General features: G+C 45.3%; 1 protein-coding gene and 1 long non-coding RNA gene across 4 annotated transcripts in view; one reads left to right on the top strand and one right to left on the bottom strand.

Annotated features, from left to right (window-relative positions):
• The first annotated feature begins 424 nt into the window (after window positions 1-424).
• On the top strand, window positions 425-12,254 carry LOC129713907 (uncharacterized). The gene is made up of 3 exons (XR_008726294.1): window positions 425-881; window positions 6,652-6,777; window positions 11,129-12,254. It is a non-coding gene; the product is annotated as an uncharacterized LOC129713907 (long non-coding RNA).
• Window positions 12,255-13,391: 1,137 nt separating this feature from the next.
• The window catches only part of LOC129713902 (tetraspanin-4-like), a 33,703-nt gene continuing 30,787 nt past the window's right edge, over window positions 13,392-16,307 (bottom strand). For 2 of the 3 annotated variants that reach the window (XM_055663280.1, XM_055663279.1), the window contains exon 8: window positions 13,392-15,804. In XM_055663280.1, the coding sequence (XP_055519255.1) occupies window positions 15,736-15,804 (69 nt within the window). In that variant the 3' untranslated portion in view covers window positions 13,392-15,735. The remainder of the gene's footprint in view (window positions 15,805-16,307) is intronic. The other variant, XR_008726292.1, reaches the window with a different exon arrangement.

Raw genomic sequence — 16,307 nt, 5'->3', positions numbered from 1 at the left:
ATTCCCACCCCGATTGGTCAATCGGCCGTTCCCCGCAGCCGGTTGGTCCAGCGGGACGTCAATCACACTTGCTGATCGCTCATTGGTACCTTTAAACGCCAATCACGTGTATGCCCCATGCCTATTGGATCAAAGGAAAGTCCCGCCCACCTGGTGGGTGGGACCTTTCCTACTCTGCCGTGTGATCGGCGCGCAGGCGGGAAGAGAGGACGGAACGTCCTGTCAGCGGGTGAATTAGCCGTGTGATTGGGCAAAGGACGTGTCAGTCAAGGGGCCGGGTGCTCCGATTGGCCGGTACTGGCCAGTGGGCGGGTTCTTGGGGCGGTTGTCCGTTCGACGCGGAGGCGGGAAGGGCGGACGCTGAGTCCTGTCAGCGGGCGAATTAGCCGTGTGATTGGGCAGAGGACGTGTCAGTCAAGGGGCCGGATGCTCTGATTGGCCGGTGCAGGCCGGTGGGCGGGTTCTTGGGGCGGTTGCCCGTTCGGCGCGGAGGCGGGAAGGGCGGACGCTGAGTCCTGTCAGCGGGCGAATTAGCCGATCGTCGCCCAAAGTTCATCACCCTTTCGGATTCTTTTTCAGAAGTAATGGCGAATTATATTTATCATGCACTGTTATAACTGATTACGATCGATTTGACTGGATGGTGAATGGCATCGCAACGGAAGTAACGGTTTTGTCAAGCGATGAGTGGCTGGGAGTCCTGTCAATAACGAACGTCTCCTGTTTGCTGATTGCTCTGGAGATCTTTGCACACAAAATGCTGGAGTAACTCAGCGGGGCAGGCAGCATCTTTGGAGAGCAGGAATGGTTGACGTTTCGGGTCGAGACCCTTCTTCAGGCTGACAGTCAGAGGAGAGGGAGACGGAGAGATATGTGGATGGGTAAGGTGTGAAAAGGACAGATCAAAGCAGAGAGTGATCAAGGAAATGTAGAACTGATCAGATTCAGATTCAGATTCAGATTCAATTTTAATTGTCATTGTCAGTGTACAGTACAGAGACAACGAATGCATTTAGCATCTCCCTTGAAGAGCGACATAGCAAACGATTTGAATAAAAAAAAATAATAAGTGTCCGGGGGGGGGGGGGGGGGTGGTGATTGGCAGTCACCGAGGTACATTGTTTAGTAGAGTGACAGCCGCCGGAAAGAAGCTGTTCCTCGACCTGCTGGTTCGGCAACGGAGAGACCTGTAGCGCCGCCCGGATGGTAGGAGGGTAAACAGTCCATGGTTGGGGTGAGAGCAGTCCTTGGCGATGCTGAGCGCCCTCCGCAGACAGCGCTTGCTTTGGACAGACTCAATGGAGGGGAGCGTGGAACCGGTGATGCGTTGGGCAATTTTCACCACCCTCTGCAATGCCTTCCGGTCGGAGACAGAGCAGTTGCCATACCATCATTGTTAGCTCAAGAGTGAGGTCAAGGAAAGAGCGTTCACGTCACGGCACTGTTTCCACCAATCTTTCCACCACCACGTACAAGAAGCTCAAGGCAGACAACATTGTGTGCAGATGCCGAGAAATGTGTTCTAATCAAAGATTATAGAGGAGCAGCTCCTCTAGTATCTTTGGTTCTAATCTTCTAATCTTGTGTGTGGACTCGATAAGAAGAAGAAGCTCAAGAGTCAAGATAGTTTTATCGTCATATGTCCCAGATACAACAATTAAATTCTTACTTGCTGCAGCACAACAGAATATGTAAACAAAGTACACTGTAAACAATATAACAAACGAGAGGGGAAAAAAAGTTCAGTGTGTATATACAGTACAGTAAAAAACAAAACAGAACCCACCACCACAATATACGACATAGAAACATAGAAAATAGGTGCAGGGGTAGGCCATTCGGCACTTCGAGCCTACACCGCCATTCAATCTGATCATGGCTGATCATCCAACTTAGTATCCCATACCTGCCTTCTCTCCATACCCCCTGATCCCTTTAGCCACAAGGGCCACATCTAACTCCCTCTTAAATATACCAATGAACTGGCCTCAACTACCTTCTGTGGCAGAGAATTCCACAGATTCACCACTCTCTGTGTAAAAAATGATTTTCTCATCTCAGTCCTAAAAGACTTCCCTCTTATCCTGAAACTGTGACCCCTTGTTCTGGACTTCCCCGACATCGGGAATAATCTTCCTGCATCTAGCCTGTCCAACCCCTTAAGAATTTTGTAAGTTTCTTTAAGATCCCCCCTCAATCTTCTAAATTCTAGCGTGTACAAGCCGAATCTATCCAGTCTTTCTTCATATGAAAGTCCTGCCATCGCAGGAATCAGTCTGGTGAACCTTCTCTGTACTCCCTCTATGGCAAGAATGTCTTTCCTCAGTTTAGGAGACCAAAACTGTACGAAATACTCCAGGTGTGGTCTCACCAAGACCCTGTACAACTGCAGTAGAACCTCCCTGCTCCTATACTCAAATCCTTTTGCTATGAATGCTAACATACCATTCGCTTTCGACAATCGTTAAACTATTATACAACTATCTTACACTCCTTGTCGAGGATGTATTCAACCCCCCGTGTTGCCCAGCCGTCCCGAAAATCCCCCAGGGTGCCCGTGGACAGCGCGTAGTCCCTCTCTCACACCACTCGGGCACGGACGTAACCCCAGAAAAGGGGCAGGCAGCCGACTTGGGCAGAGCCCTCTTTTGCCTGGCGTCGTCACTCGCGGGTGGCCAGCTTGGACAGGCCCAAGAGCAACACAACCTGGACATCCTCGGCCCTACCCTCTCCCCTACGCACAGGGTGTCCAAAGATGAGGATGGTGGATGAGAAGTTCAGCCAGAAGGCAAAGAGCAGCCCCTTTAGATAATGGAACAGGGGCTGCAACTTCACACACTCCATATACACATGGTACACAGACTCTTCCAGCCCGTAAAAGTTGCAGAGAAACAGGTTGCAAAGGACTCCTCGGTGCAGTACCCTCCACCCTAGGTCCCCGGTGTAGAGGGGGAGAATGGTATGAACGTCGAGCTGTAGTCTATAAACAAGTGTTTTTATTGTCCAAGTGGTCCAGTGAGGAGTGGAGAACCAGTTGGATCACATCCTCCATTGACCTGTTGTGATGGTAGGCGAACTGTAGTGGGTCGAGGTTCTTGTTGAGATAGTTGATATGCACCATAACCCACCTCTCAAAGCACTTCATCACCACGGACGTTAGTGCCACTTCCCTGGTCGATAGTCGTTAAAGCAAGTCGCGTTTTTCTTCTTGAATTATTGATGCCCTCTTAAAGCAGGTGGGATCTCAGACCTGAGTAGTGAGAGGTTGAAAATGTTGGCAAAAACTCCAGCCAGTTGGTCTGCACAGGTTTTGAGAACTCAACCAGGTATACCATCAGGTCCAGGCGCTTTCTTAGGGTTCACCCCCCTGAAGGATCTTCTGACATTGACCTCTGGGACTGTGACTGTAATACCATCAGGGCGTATGGGGGCTCGGAAAGGCACATCAGTGGCCTCCATTTCAAAGCATGCGTCAAACGCATTGAGCTCGTCAGAGAGTGATGCTTCGCTGTCGCTTGAGCTGCCTCCTGATTTCGTCTTGTAGGAGGTGATGGTATTCAAGCCCTGCCAAAGTTGCCGAACATCTGCCTCATCCTCCAGCTTTGAGCGAAAGTCCCTTTTGGCCTTTTTGATCGAGCAATAGGCATCCTTGATGATCGTATAGCAGTGGTCAAGGGCGATTAATTCTCTGGTGCTGCAGGAGACATGTTGGTGGTAGTTTGGGAGTGAATTTTTCAGGTTACCTTTGTTGAAGTCCCTGGCTATGGTGGTAAAGCAATTCCTTCCTACACAGATCTTTAGTTTAGTTTTGAGATACAGCACAGAAACAGGCATTTCAGCCCACCAAGTCCTCGCCCACCACCGATCCTCGCACACTTGCACTATCCTACACACTAGGGATAATTTTAACAAAGCCAATTAACATACAAACCTGTTCGTCTTTTGGAGCGGGGGAGGAAACCGGACCACCGAGAAAAAACCCATCCAGTCACAGGGAGAACGTACAAGACAGCACGAGTGGTCAGCATCGAACCCGGTTCTCTGGCGCTGTAAGGCAGCAACTCTACCGCCACCATGCCGCCCACTGATCCGTCAACCATGCTGGCGTCTCACTGACATTGGGACTTTCTTTCAACTCAGGAGGTTTGCAGTTGTTGTAGCGATCACTATTATTCTCAGTTAATCAGTAGACCAACCTTAACCCTTGCCAGTGCAAATGAGGTAATGAATTGGTCTGAACATGAGCCCAATTGGACTGAATTCACAGTGTTGAAACCATCCATTTGGCCTAATGCCCGATGTGAGCCCAGTTATTTCATTTATGAATCATTCTTTATCCTCAAATCTTTAAATATATCTATGCCATTCACTTCAATACTCCCATGGGAGTGCTTTACACATGCATACTGGCTGGACGAAGCCATTTCTCTTGAACTCCTTATAGGTTCCATTATTGATCACCCTATATTTATAGACTACCAGTACTGGTCGACCTGGCAATTGAATGCATTTATGTATGTTTACCTCATCAAAAATGTACAGTAAAATACCCTTAGGATTTGCTTGAAATTTGCGATTATTTTATTCTTCTGTTATCTTAACTCCTGCCCTCTGGAAGTTAGAACATTGCCTTGTTTGAAATTGGGTTTAACTATTCATAGTTATGGTTTACTTAAAATTTGGCCAGTTTCAATTCATTTGTATTTCTTTCATTCAGAATTTTTTTTCTATGGAATTTTTTTCTCAGTCTCCATCCTACTGTGCACTCATGGAGATAATACATTGAACAATCCCTGTTCCAGGCGTACACTGGCCCTATCCCCGAACTCTATCTCCGTTACATTGATGAGTGCATCGGTGCTACCTCCTGTACCCATACAGTTTTCATGGACTTCATCAACTTCACCACCCATCCTGTACTCAAATTTACTTGGACCATCACCGACATCTCCCTCCCCTTTCTTGATCTCACAGTCCCCATCACAGGGAATAGAATATTGACTGACGTCTATTACAAACCCACTGACTCCCACAACTATTCCAACTGCACTTCTTCCCACACTGCTTCCTGTAAATACTCTATCCCCTACTCCCTATTCCTATTCCTCCATCTACGCTGCACCGAAGATGAGGTGTTTCATCCTAGGATATCCTAGATGTCCTCATGGTTTAGGGAACGGGGGTTCCCCTCTCCCATCATAGATGAGGCCCTCATTCATGTCTTCTCAGTACCCTTGTTCCCCCTCCTAGTCGCAACAGAGACAGAGTCCCCCTAGTTCTTACCTTCCACCCCATCAGCCATCGTAAACAACACATAATCCTCTGAAATTTCCACCACCTCCAACGGGATCCCATCACTAGCCACATTTTCCCATCTCCACCCCTTTCCGCCTTCTACAGCCCAGTGGTATGAATACTGATTTCTCTCACTTCAGCTAGCCCCGGCATTCCCTCTCTCTCTATCCCTCCCCCACCCAAGTCAGACCAGCTTCTCATTTTCACCCTACAAGCAGCTAACAATGGCCTGTTTCCTTTATCATCGTTACTTTTTTGCATATATTTCATTCTTGTTCTTTATATCACCGTCTATATCTCTCGTTTCCCTTATTTCTATCCAGTCTGAAGAAGGTCTGGACCTGAAATGTCACCCGTTCCTTCTCTCCAGAGATGCTGCCTGTCCCGCTGAGTTACTCCAGCTTTTTGTGTCTATCTTCAAGATAATAGGCAAAGTCGATACAGGGAGAATCCAAGGTCAGGATTGATTGTGGGTTCCTGTTTATTCAGAGATTGAAAGGACATGGAGATAGCGCAGCCATCTTCTTCATAAATGGCTGAGCTGTCTTCTCCACTTCCATTTCTTACTGGTATCAACATTCGCATATAGGGTGGTGGATATATGGAACAAGCTCCTAGAGGAGGTAGTTGAGGCAGGTACTATAGCAACATTTAAAACACTTTTAGACAGGTACGTGGCTAAGATAGTTTAGTTTAATTTAGACATACAGCGTGGTAACAGGCCCTTCGACCCACCGAGTCCACACCGACCAGAGATCCCCGCACATTAACACTATCCTACACACACACAGGGGACAATTTACACTTATTCCAAGCCAATGAACCTACAAATCTGTACGTCTTTGGAATGTGGGAGGAGAAAACCCCCGCGGTCATGGGGAGAACGTGCAAAGTCCGTACAGACAGCACCAGTAGTCGGGATCGGACTTGGGTCTCCACTGCTGCAAGCGCTGTAAGGCATCAACTGTACCGCTGTGGTTTAGAAGGATATGGGCCAAACACGGGCAAGTGTGACTAACGTAGATGGGGCATTTTGGATAGTATCGGTAAGTTGGGCTGTTCCACTGCTGTATGACTCTATGACTATAATTGATATCATTTAGGTAGGAGACATAAGGACCAAGAGGAGCAGCAGAACTAAAATATAATTCTGCCATGATCTAATTGAATGGTGCTACAGGCTCAAGGAATAGAATAGTTTATTTCTATAGTTTATTTCAAAATTTCTGTTCTTAAATTTGTTAACTGTATGGAAAAGCATTTGTGCTGTTATTAAAACAACTAATCCTCAGGCTTGATATGAGAAACTGTATTGGACAGATGTTTTAACCTGCTAAATTTTCGTTTTCTTCTTAGGTGTCCCTCAGGATCAAGGATGACCTGCTTCTACTCTTCTTCTGTGAGTTCTGATGTGGCCAATTTTGGACCTGAAGACTCTGTCACAAGTGGACTCGATAAGAAGAAGAAACCCTAAATGAGAAGGTGGGTAAGATTTTGGTTAACACATAATCCAAAGTCAGCATACCGAATCTTTACAGCACTTACAACACTGAATAGGAAGATTGTAAATGTAGGTTCTGGAATCCAGAGACATGTGCCCATAATCTAGATTGACATTGTAATTATGCATTTAAAGAGTGCTGTACTGTCAGTGATACCTATGACATTCACACAAAGAGCTGCAAGGATATCGGGTGCCACAAGCTGGTTAGGAAAACATCTGCAGTGGGAAGATGATCGAAGATTTCATTAGTAACATGGTTGGAAAATTGATAATACAATTCACAAGAGCTAACATGAATTTATAAAATGGAAATCATGTTTTCATTCAGCTGTTTTTTCGAGAATTTAACGAGCAAAGTTAATTAGGGGAACTAATGGAAGCAGTGTGTTTGGATCTTCAAAAACAAATTAATTAATACAAGAAATTGTAACACAGAAATTTGTAATCATTTGACTGGTGTTTATATATGAGTATGGACTAGAACAGAGTTGAGGATTAAATGGGCCATTCATAGGTTTTGCAGGCTGTAATGAGCAGAGTGCCACTAGGATCAGTGATCAGACTTCTGCCATGTTGCATGTTTATCAATGAGAGGACCATGTGCAAAATATTCAAACTCGCTGACAATTCAAGCCAACAGGCAGCACAGTGGAACAGCTGGTAGAGCTCTTGCCTCAAAGCACCAGAGACCCAGGTTCGATCCTGACCTCGGGTGCTGTCTCTACAGAGTTTGCACGTTCTCTCTGCATGACCTCCAGGTGCTCCGGTTTCTTCTCACGTCCCAAAGACGTGCAGGTTAATTGCCTGCTGCAAATGACTCCATAGTTTGTAGGGAATTGGATAACATAGAACTAATGTGAACGGGTGATCTGTGGTCAGCATAGACTCGGTGGGACGAAGGGCCCGTTTCCATGTGTGTTTCCATAAACTAAGTGGGAGAGTAAACTGTGAGATGGATACAAAGAAGCTGCAAATAGATAAATTAAGGCTTATGTAGTAGGACAGGGAACTGCAGATGCTGATTTACAAAAAAAGACACAAAGTGCTGGACCAATTCAGCGGGTCAGGCAACATCTCTGGAGAACATGGATTGGTGACTTCCAGCATATACTGCTGGAAAATATAAAGTCACCAACGTTTTCAGCCAAAAATAGAAAAACATGCTTTTAAAAAATGCTGAATGACTGGGAAATGTTTGTATTCGTGTTTTATGTGTCATTCCTTAACTGTCACTACATGTCATGTTGTCACTTGCGGGCGGAGCACCAAGGAAAATTCCTTGTATGTGAATACTTGGCCAATAAACTTATTCATTCATTCTCGGTTTTTGGTACATTTTTATCAATTCTCAGTCATGTTAATATAGAATATATCTGCAATCCTGAGGCCTAATTTTCTGAGGGAGTGGAATATTCCCACAGAATGTTAACAATGACTTATTTGTCAGCCATCCTGGTCACAATTGCATGGTGGTATCTGGTTTGGATTTCCAACATGGATCCAGTTTCATCTCTTCAGTGAAAGATTTCACATTCCGTTTGAACCTCAAGGGGTTCAAATGACAAATAAATTGTATTGTATTGTATAATCAACATTGTTATTGCAATGACCAACCACCAGAGGACACCATGCAGCAAAAAGTCAGTGGGTGACTCACACTCTTTTAGGATCATTTAAGTGAATAAATCTTCCACCTATCTTTTGTATTTTTCAATTAGTAATTGGGCAATCTAACCCAGACAAAATAGAAGTGACCACTGTATCCTTAAAAAAAACAAGAGTTGGCACTTTTATAAAGCCTCTGACTATTTTCATTAACCACCCACTGTGAAATCCCCATCAACTTCACCCACTGCAAACTGTGCTCAGTCACACTCATCAGCTCCCAGTTCAGCTAAACCTTTAAAATTTCTATCCTGTTTTTAACAAATCCTTCAGTGGCCTCCCTGCCTCTTCTAGTCCACAGTCTTCAGGGATCTCTATTCCTTCAGCTGCTGACTCTTGCATTCCTGATTTCAATGGTTTCACCATTTGCAGGCATGCCTTCATCTGCCAAGATCCTAAGCTCTGACGTTCTCTACCTAAACCTCTTTGCCTCTTTTTCATTTGCAAAAAAAAACCTTACCTTTAAACCTGAAAACACCAGGAATCTTAATCAAAACAACATGTGTTGGGGAAAGCTAGCGTGTCATACACCATCTTCAGAAGGGTTTCATCGTCTGAAGAAGGGTTTCAGCCCGAAACGTTGCCTATTTCCTTCGCTCCATAGATGCTGCTGCACCCGCTGAGTTTCTCCAGCACTTTTGTCTACATTCATTAATACAACACTTTGTTTCTCCTGCATTTTTGTGTACCTACCATCTTCAGACTTACTTGGGTCAAGGCCATTCTTCAAACTGAGAGTCAAAGTGGAGGGAAACTAGAGGTATGAAAAGGTTCAGAACAAATCAGAACTGGCACCGATGACCAACAAAAGGTGGAGCCCACAATGGCCCATTGTAGGCTGTGGAAGAGGTGATAACGAAGGGATGTATGGATGTGCACAGTAGAACTGGCAGGACGACTAGGGGGGAGGAGGGGCAGAGAGGGAGAGGGAACGCAGGTGTTACATGAAATTAGAGGTCAATATTCATACAACTGGGTTGTAGATTCAGGCTGCCCAAGCGAAACGTGGTCTGGCCATTCCCTCCACAGATGCTACCTGATCTTTTGAATTCCCCCAATACTCTGTGTTTTACCTTTAAACCTACCACCTTGACTAAGCTTTTTATCTCTCCCAAATTTTATTTGATAATTTCCCCATTGAGGTCACTCCAAAGACGTACAGGTTTGTAGGTTAATTGGCTCAGCATAATTGTAAATTGTCCCTAGTGCGTGTAGGATAGAGTTAGTGTGCAGGGATCGCTGGTTGACGTGGACTCGGTGGGCCAAAGGGCCTGTTCCGTGCTTATCTCCAAACTAAACTAAAAGCCCTGTGATGTCGTCTCTCATTAAATGTACATTACAAGTAGCAGTTCCAAATCATAATACAACCCACGCAGCTTATTCTCGACTGCTTGGCACATCTTAACTCATAATCTGCACGTGACCAGCAACTCTTAACCTTTGCTTTATATAGACTCAGCATCCGTCTGGTTCCTTCCACATCCCATGTCACTGTGTGTCCTTTCTGACCAGCTCGGGATTAAAGCAGTCTTCTTAAGTCCTACCCAGAACTCAACACCTCAATCTGGATGGTGTGCTCCTAAATCTGACCTGTAGTCTTGTATTAATTGGCAGGATGTGGACATTATCAAGACCAGAATTTAAAGTCTATTCCTGACTGGAATTTAACTTAATTACATTACTGTGGACGGGATTTTCCTACCTAAAATGTATCTGATGAACCATATGTTTTAAGAAAGAACTGCAGATGCTGGAAAAATCGAAAGTAGACAAAAATGCTGGAGAAAGTCAGCGGGTGAGGCAGTATTCCTTTGCTCCATAGATGCTGCCTCACCCGCTGAGTTTCTCTAGCATTTATGTCTACTTTCTGATGAACCATATGTACTTTTAAAACAATTTGATGTTAATTTAATTTAAATTAAACTAAATTTAAATGCCACGGCTACAAAGTTGGGATTTGAACGCACATTTTCAGATCATTAGTCTGCATTTCCTGAATATTAGCCTGGTAACCCACTCTACCACAGTGCCTTAGATAGAGAGCAGGACAGCATCTCTGTAGAGAAGGAGTGGGTAACATTTCAGGTCAAGACCCTTCTTCTTCTTCAGTGTCTGAAGAAGGGTCTCGACCCGAAACGTCACCTATTCCTTCTCTTCAGAGATGCTGTCTGTCCCGCTGAGTTACTCCAGCATTTTGTGCCTATTTTCGGTGCAAAACAGCATCGGCAGTTCTTTCCTACACTTCTGCAGTACCTTACTGCATTTAGCCTGGCTGACACTTAAAAGAGGAGAGTCACAGTGAGCAAACAGTTAAAAGTTAATAAAATCTGTTATGGTGTGTAATGGATCTCTGTATTGTAAGCTCAGTGAGACAAAGATACTGATTTAGCTTGTGATGTTTGGAGGGAGGGGACTTGTGACTGTTCATACATTTCCCAAACACACCCAACCCCACTCCGGGAAGTAACTGCTGCAAGATGCTTCCTGCAATCCATTTATTGACAGGGGTGTTATTGGTCCAGTGTCAGGGTGGGGAACTCCCGACATGGGAAAGAATAGTAATTCTCTTCAAAGTAATCTGTGACCCTGGAATTAATTGTTTCTCTCTTCTATAAAGGGAACTTCATTGCAAGTGCAAAACTATTTCCATTTCATCTCTTCTAGTATTCAATGCGACATTCCAACATCTGAAGAAGTTCAGAAAAACCTCTGAAGGTCTGAAGACCCAAAACGTCACCCATTCCTTCTCTCCAGAGATGCTGCCTGTTCTCCTGAGTTACTCCTGCGTTTTGTGTCTATCTTTGGTTTAAACCAGCATCTGCAGTTTCTTCTTACACATTCCAACATGTTTCATGATCGATGCATATTTCTTCCAACCTCATCCATTGGATTTGTTGCTCTCGATGTGGCCTCCTCTAGTTCGGTGAGACCAAGCGTAGATGAGGTGACCGTTTTGTGTGGGACACCTGCGTTCCGTGCGCAATGACTAAATTCAGCTTCTCACTGTGGGAATAACATTTCAACGCCCCTCCCTGCTCCCACGCTGACCTGTCCATCCTCAGCATTTTCCGCTGTCACGGTAATAAGGCCAAACAAAAAGTAGAAAACACTGCATATTCCACTTGGGTAGCCTCCAACATTGCATTTTCTAATTTTACGTAACTCACAATCCCTGTGTTCTTTTCTCATTCCAACAGATCCACCTAAGTTTCATATCTCTCTTTGTTCTTCTTTTCCTATCCCCAGTCCCCATGTTACCTGGATTTGTTACGCTCCCCCTTCTAGCTCCACCAGCCTGTCAGCTGCTGGAGCTGCTGCCTCACAGCATCAGAAACCCAGACCTTGGGTGTTATCTGTGTGAAGTTTGTATGGGAACTGCTCTGCCCAGGATAAGAAGGCTCTGCAGAGAGTAATGCGTTCGGCCGAACGCACTCTGGGTACTTCACTCGCCCCCCTGCAGGAACTATACATCAGAAGGTGCAGATCCAGGGCCAACAAGATCATGGGAGACCCCTTCCATCCCAGCAACAGACTGTTCCAGCTGCTACGGTCAGGCAAACGCCTCCGTTGCCATGCTGTGAGAACGGAGAGGATGAGAAGGAGTTTCTTCCCAGAGGCCATTAGGACTATAAACTCCTATCTCACCAGGGACTAACTTTACTGAACCATTTTACTGTTGTGTGGTGTCTTTTTTTAAATTGCAGTTTTTCTACCTTTTTCTTCCCTCCCACAAATATGTAATATGTGAATATGTGATTCTGTTCCATTAAGTTTGTAATTTGTTTGTTTGTTTTTTTGCACAATTCGCGAGCATCGCCACTTTTCATTTCACTGCACATCTCGTATGTGTATGTGACCAATAAACTTGACATGACTTGACTTGATGTTCTCCCTGTGTCCACATTTACTCCAGAATTTTGTGTCTTTTCTTGGTTAACCAGCATCTGCAGCTCCTTGTTTGGACTAGTTTATGTGCGATGTGGACTGCTACACCCATCAGATAGAGGAACTCATCCCGTTACTTGACTGAGATTATACAGAGGTGGATAATTGAAAACAAATTATTATCATCAAGTTGAACTGGGAGGATTCTTGATTGTAATTGCAGTGCGAGAAGGGCTGAACATTGCAACAATGCCACCATCGGTTGCACTACTGTTAATTAGTTTGTGAAGACTTAATTTGCTTATAGACATTGAAGCAGGGAATGAATTGCAAGTGAAGCAATAAAACAAGCTGCTGGAGGAACTCAGTGGGTCAAGCAGCATCGGTGGAGGGAATGGACAGAAGACGTTTCAGGTCAGGACTCTTCCCCAGAGTGAAAGAGGGTTCAGAGCTGAAATGTTGTCTGCTCCTTCTCTCCGCCGTTACTGCCTGTCTCGCTAAATTCCCCCAGCGCTTTGTTTTATGCTGCGTCTGCAGATTCTTGTGTCTCTCTGCTGGAGGATGTCAATGGGTCAGGCAGCATCAGTGGAGGGAAACGGACAAGCGATGGACGTTTTGGGTCAGGACCCTTCATCTGGACTGGGCTCGGATGAAACATGATACAGAATCTTGACCCGAAACGTAGACTGTCCATTTCCATCCACGGAAGCCGCGGAGCTCCTCCTACAGTCTGTGTAGAAACTGCGGATGCTGATTTACATAAAAGGACACAATGTGCTGGAGTCACTCAGCGTGTCAGGCAGCATCTCTGGAGAACATGGATAGGTAATGTTGCAGGTCAAAATCCTTCAGTCTGAAAAAGGGTCCCAACCCAAAACCTCACCTATCCATGTTCCCCAGAGAGGCTGCCTAACCCGCTGAGTAGTACTCCAGCACTTTGTGTCCTCCAGCAGAGCGATTTTCTGCTCTGATTCCACAATCTGCAATCTCTTGTGTCTCCATCTACTAGTGAAGACCAGGTACAAGTGTTTCATCCTCAGGATTGTTGTTCAAGAGACTTTAATACAAAATGTTTACATGTTACAAGCCATTCACTTAGCGACTCACTGAGAGACGGCATCAATACAGGTACCAACTTGAAATCTCTCCAGGGTGCATGGAATTCGGATGCCAGAGACTGTCTCGAAAGACATGCCATTTCCTCTGTCCCCAAGAGCGCTTATCATTAGCAACAAAAAAAAAAGTCTGAGAATTTATGTCCTCATGAGAGTTTTTGATGCAGTAAATAAGAAGAAACTGTCTCCAGTGACTGGAGGGTCGACAACGGGGTGATGTGAATGTAAGATAATTGGCAAATATGCCAGAAGGGAGATGGGAGAAGAATCCATTTTTTATGCAGCCTGTTGGAACAATCTTCAATGTGGTGACTGGTAGTCTGGTAGCAGCAGATGCAGTCGTGGTTTGCAGAAGGAAATTATTCGACAAGGAAAGAGTTGCTGTTTATAGGGCTATGTTAAAAGGCAAGGAAGTGGAATACATTGAAGAGTTTTTTTTAAAGAAAGATTGGCAAAGGAACGATGGGCCAAATGGCCTTCTGTTGTACCTTGATCAGTGGTTTATCATCTCAGTGACGAAGAACAGTCGTGTAAAATATTGGACATGGAGGGCATCATGGTGTTTCTGACTGAGAGTCAAGAATTATCCAATGGGAGAATTTACATTTCAACAAGCTTTGAGTAGGCATGGCTTCATGAGGATTGATGTGTAGGAAGGAACTGCAGATGCTCGTCATATGCCAAAGACAGACACGATATGCTGGAGTAACTCAGCAGGACAGGCAGCATCTCTGAAGATTGAAGAAGGGACTTGACCCGAAACGTCACCCAGCCTGGTAACTCACTCTACTACAGTACCTTAGATAGACACAAAATGTTGGAATAACTCACCAGGACAGGCAGCATCTCCACAGAGAAGGAATGGGTGGCATTTCTGGTCAAGACCCTTCTTCTTCAGAGTCTGAAGAAGTTACACTAGCATTTTGTGTCTATCTATGAGGATTGATGTGCCAGGTGACCAATGGCACAACTAAGAGGTGGGCAGTTGAAGCGAGGAGGTTATGTGATTGGACTTCCAGGAATGTGCCCAACTAACGATGGCTTCCAGAAAGTACAATTACCAGTCTGAAGACGGGTCTCGACCCGAAACGTCACCCATTCCTTCTCTCCAGAGTTGTTGCCTGTCCTGCTGAGTTACTCCAGCTTAATTTTGTGCCTATCTTTGGTTTAAACCTACACATTACCAGGATCAGGGCAGAAGTGGGGTGGGAGATTGCAACCTTCGCGTGGTCCGTCCTGTTTCGACAAATGCAATCAACCTGGTGTGCACAATCAAAGAAGATCAAATAGAACAAGCTGTCCTACAACTTTAGGCTGTGCACGCCATACGCAAGAAGGGCAGAAGTAATAAACTCTGACTGACACTCCCTGTCTGCCCGTTGGGAGTTTGGCAATGCATACTCAGAAGAGCTAGAAGCTTTGGCTTATAGGCAGAGGTTGGATAGGTTTGGGTTTTGTTCTTTAGGGCATAGGAGGCTGTGGGGTGACCTTATTGAGATATACAAGATCATGGAGGGGGGTATGAATAAAGTGACGCGCGGACTCTTTTTCCCAGGGTGTGGGACTCTAAAACTAGAGGGAATTGCCTTAAGGTAAGAGGAAAAATATTGAAGAGAATACTCAGGGACAACTTTTTCCTCTCAGAGAGTCATCTATATCTGGAATGAGCTGCCAGTGGAAGCTATAGGCAGGTACAATTACAAGGTTTAAAAGACATTTGGACAGTAAAATGGACAGGGAGGGTTGAGTGGGCTATGGGCCAAATGCAGGCCAGTGGGACTAGCACAAATATAACAAATTGGTTGGCATTGACAAGGTGGCCAAATGGCCTGTTTACATGCTGTACAGCTCCATGACTATGAGTAAGAAGCAGATTTATACCTGGCTCCAAAAGCATATTACTACAGACTCCAAACTGGAGTGTGTGGGATTAAATAAGGTTCTGCTTTCAAAGCGCAGTTGTACTTGAATATGATGTCACTGGAAAACAGCTGCATGAGCATTGCCCCTGGCACATTTTGGTGACTCTATCTTGCAATCACTGCCAAGCGGAGCACAGGCCAAGACCATGATGTCTAAGGTGGGGGAAAAAAATCCTGTGTAGAAAGTACCACAGAATGAGTCATGTCCCCGTGGAGGGAACCCATTATGTTGCCTACTTGTAGATGGCCTAGATGCCAGACACTAGTGGTGAAGAAATGGAATCCTGGAATTCACAGAGGCAAGCATCCAGGAAGATGTAAAATAGTAAAATAAAAAGGAAACTGGTTTTCAGCTGTAGTGCTTCTCTGCTTTGGCGAGCTGGCAGTACATCACCAGGGAGAAGACAAGGCCCAGTATCTACAGGGGGAAACAAAACACATTCATTAATTAGACCAGAAGTAACTGGCACTCTACCAGTAGTCCAAATCTGACCTCTCACCAATACCGTGTCTTAGAGGCTTGCATGGGAAAGCAGGGTCTGGAGTTTTCCCTGTGACCGCGTGGCATTTCTCCTTGCGCTCCGATTTCCTCCAAAACTCCAAAGACAGAGGCCTGTAGGTTACACCAAAAAGCTGGAGAAACTCAGCGGGTGCAGCAGCATCTATGGAGCGAAGGAAATAGCCTATTTCCTTCGCTCCATAGATGCTGCTGCACCCGCTGAGTTTCTCCAGCTTTTTTGTGTAACCTTCGATTCTCCAGCATCTGCAGTTCCCTCTTAAACAACGAGGCCTGTAGGTTCATTGGCTTCGGTAAAAATTGTAAATTGTCCCTCGTGCGTCAGGATTGTGTCAGTGTACGGGGTGGTTGCTGGTCGGCGCGGACTCGGTGGGCCTGTTTCTGTGCTGTATCTCTTAAAATCT

Source organism: Leucoraja erinacea, chromosome 37 (genome assembly GCF_028641065.1).
Source record: "Leucoraja erinacea ecotype New England chromosome 37, Leri_hhj_1, whole genome shotgun sequence".
NCBI classification, from domain to species: domain Eukaryota; kingdom Metazoa; phylum Chordata; class Chondrichthyes; order Rajiformes; family Rajidae; genus Leucoraja; species Leucoraja erinaceus.
This window is presented reverse-complemented; position numbering and strand designations above follow the sequence as displayed.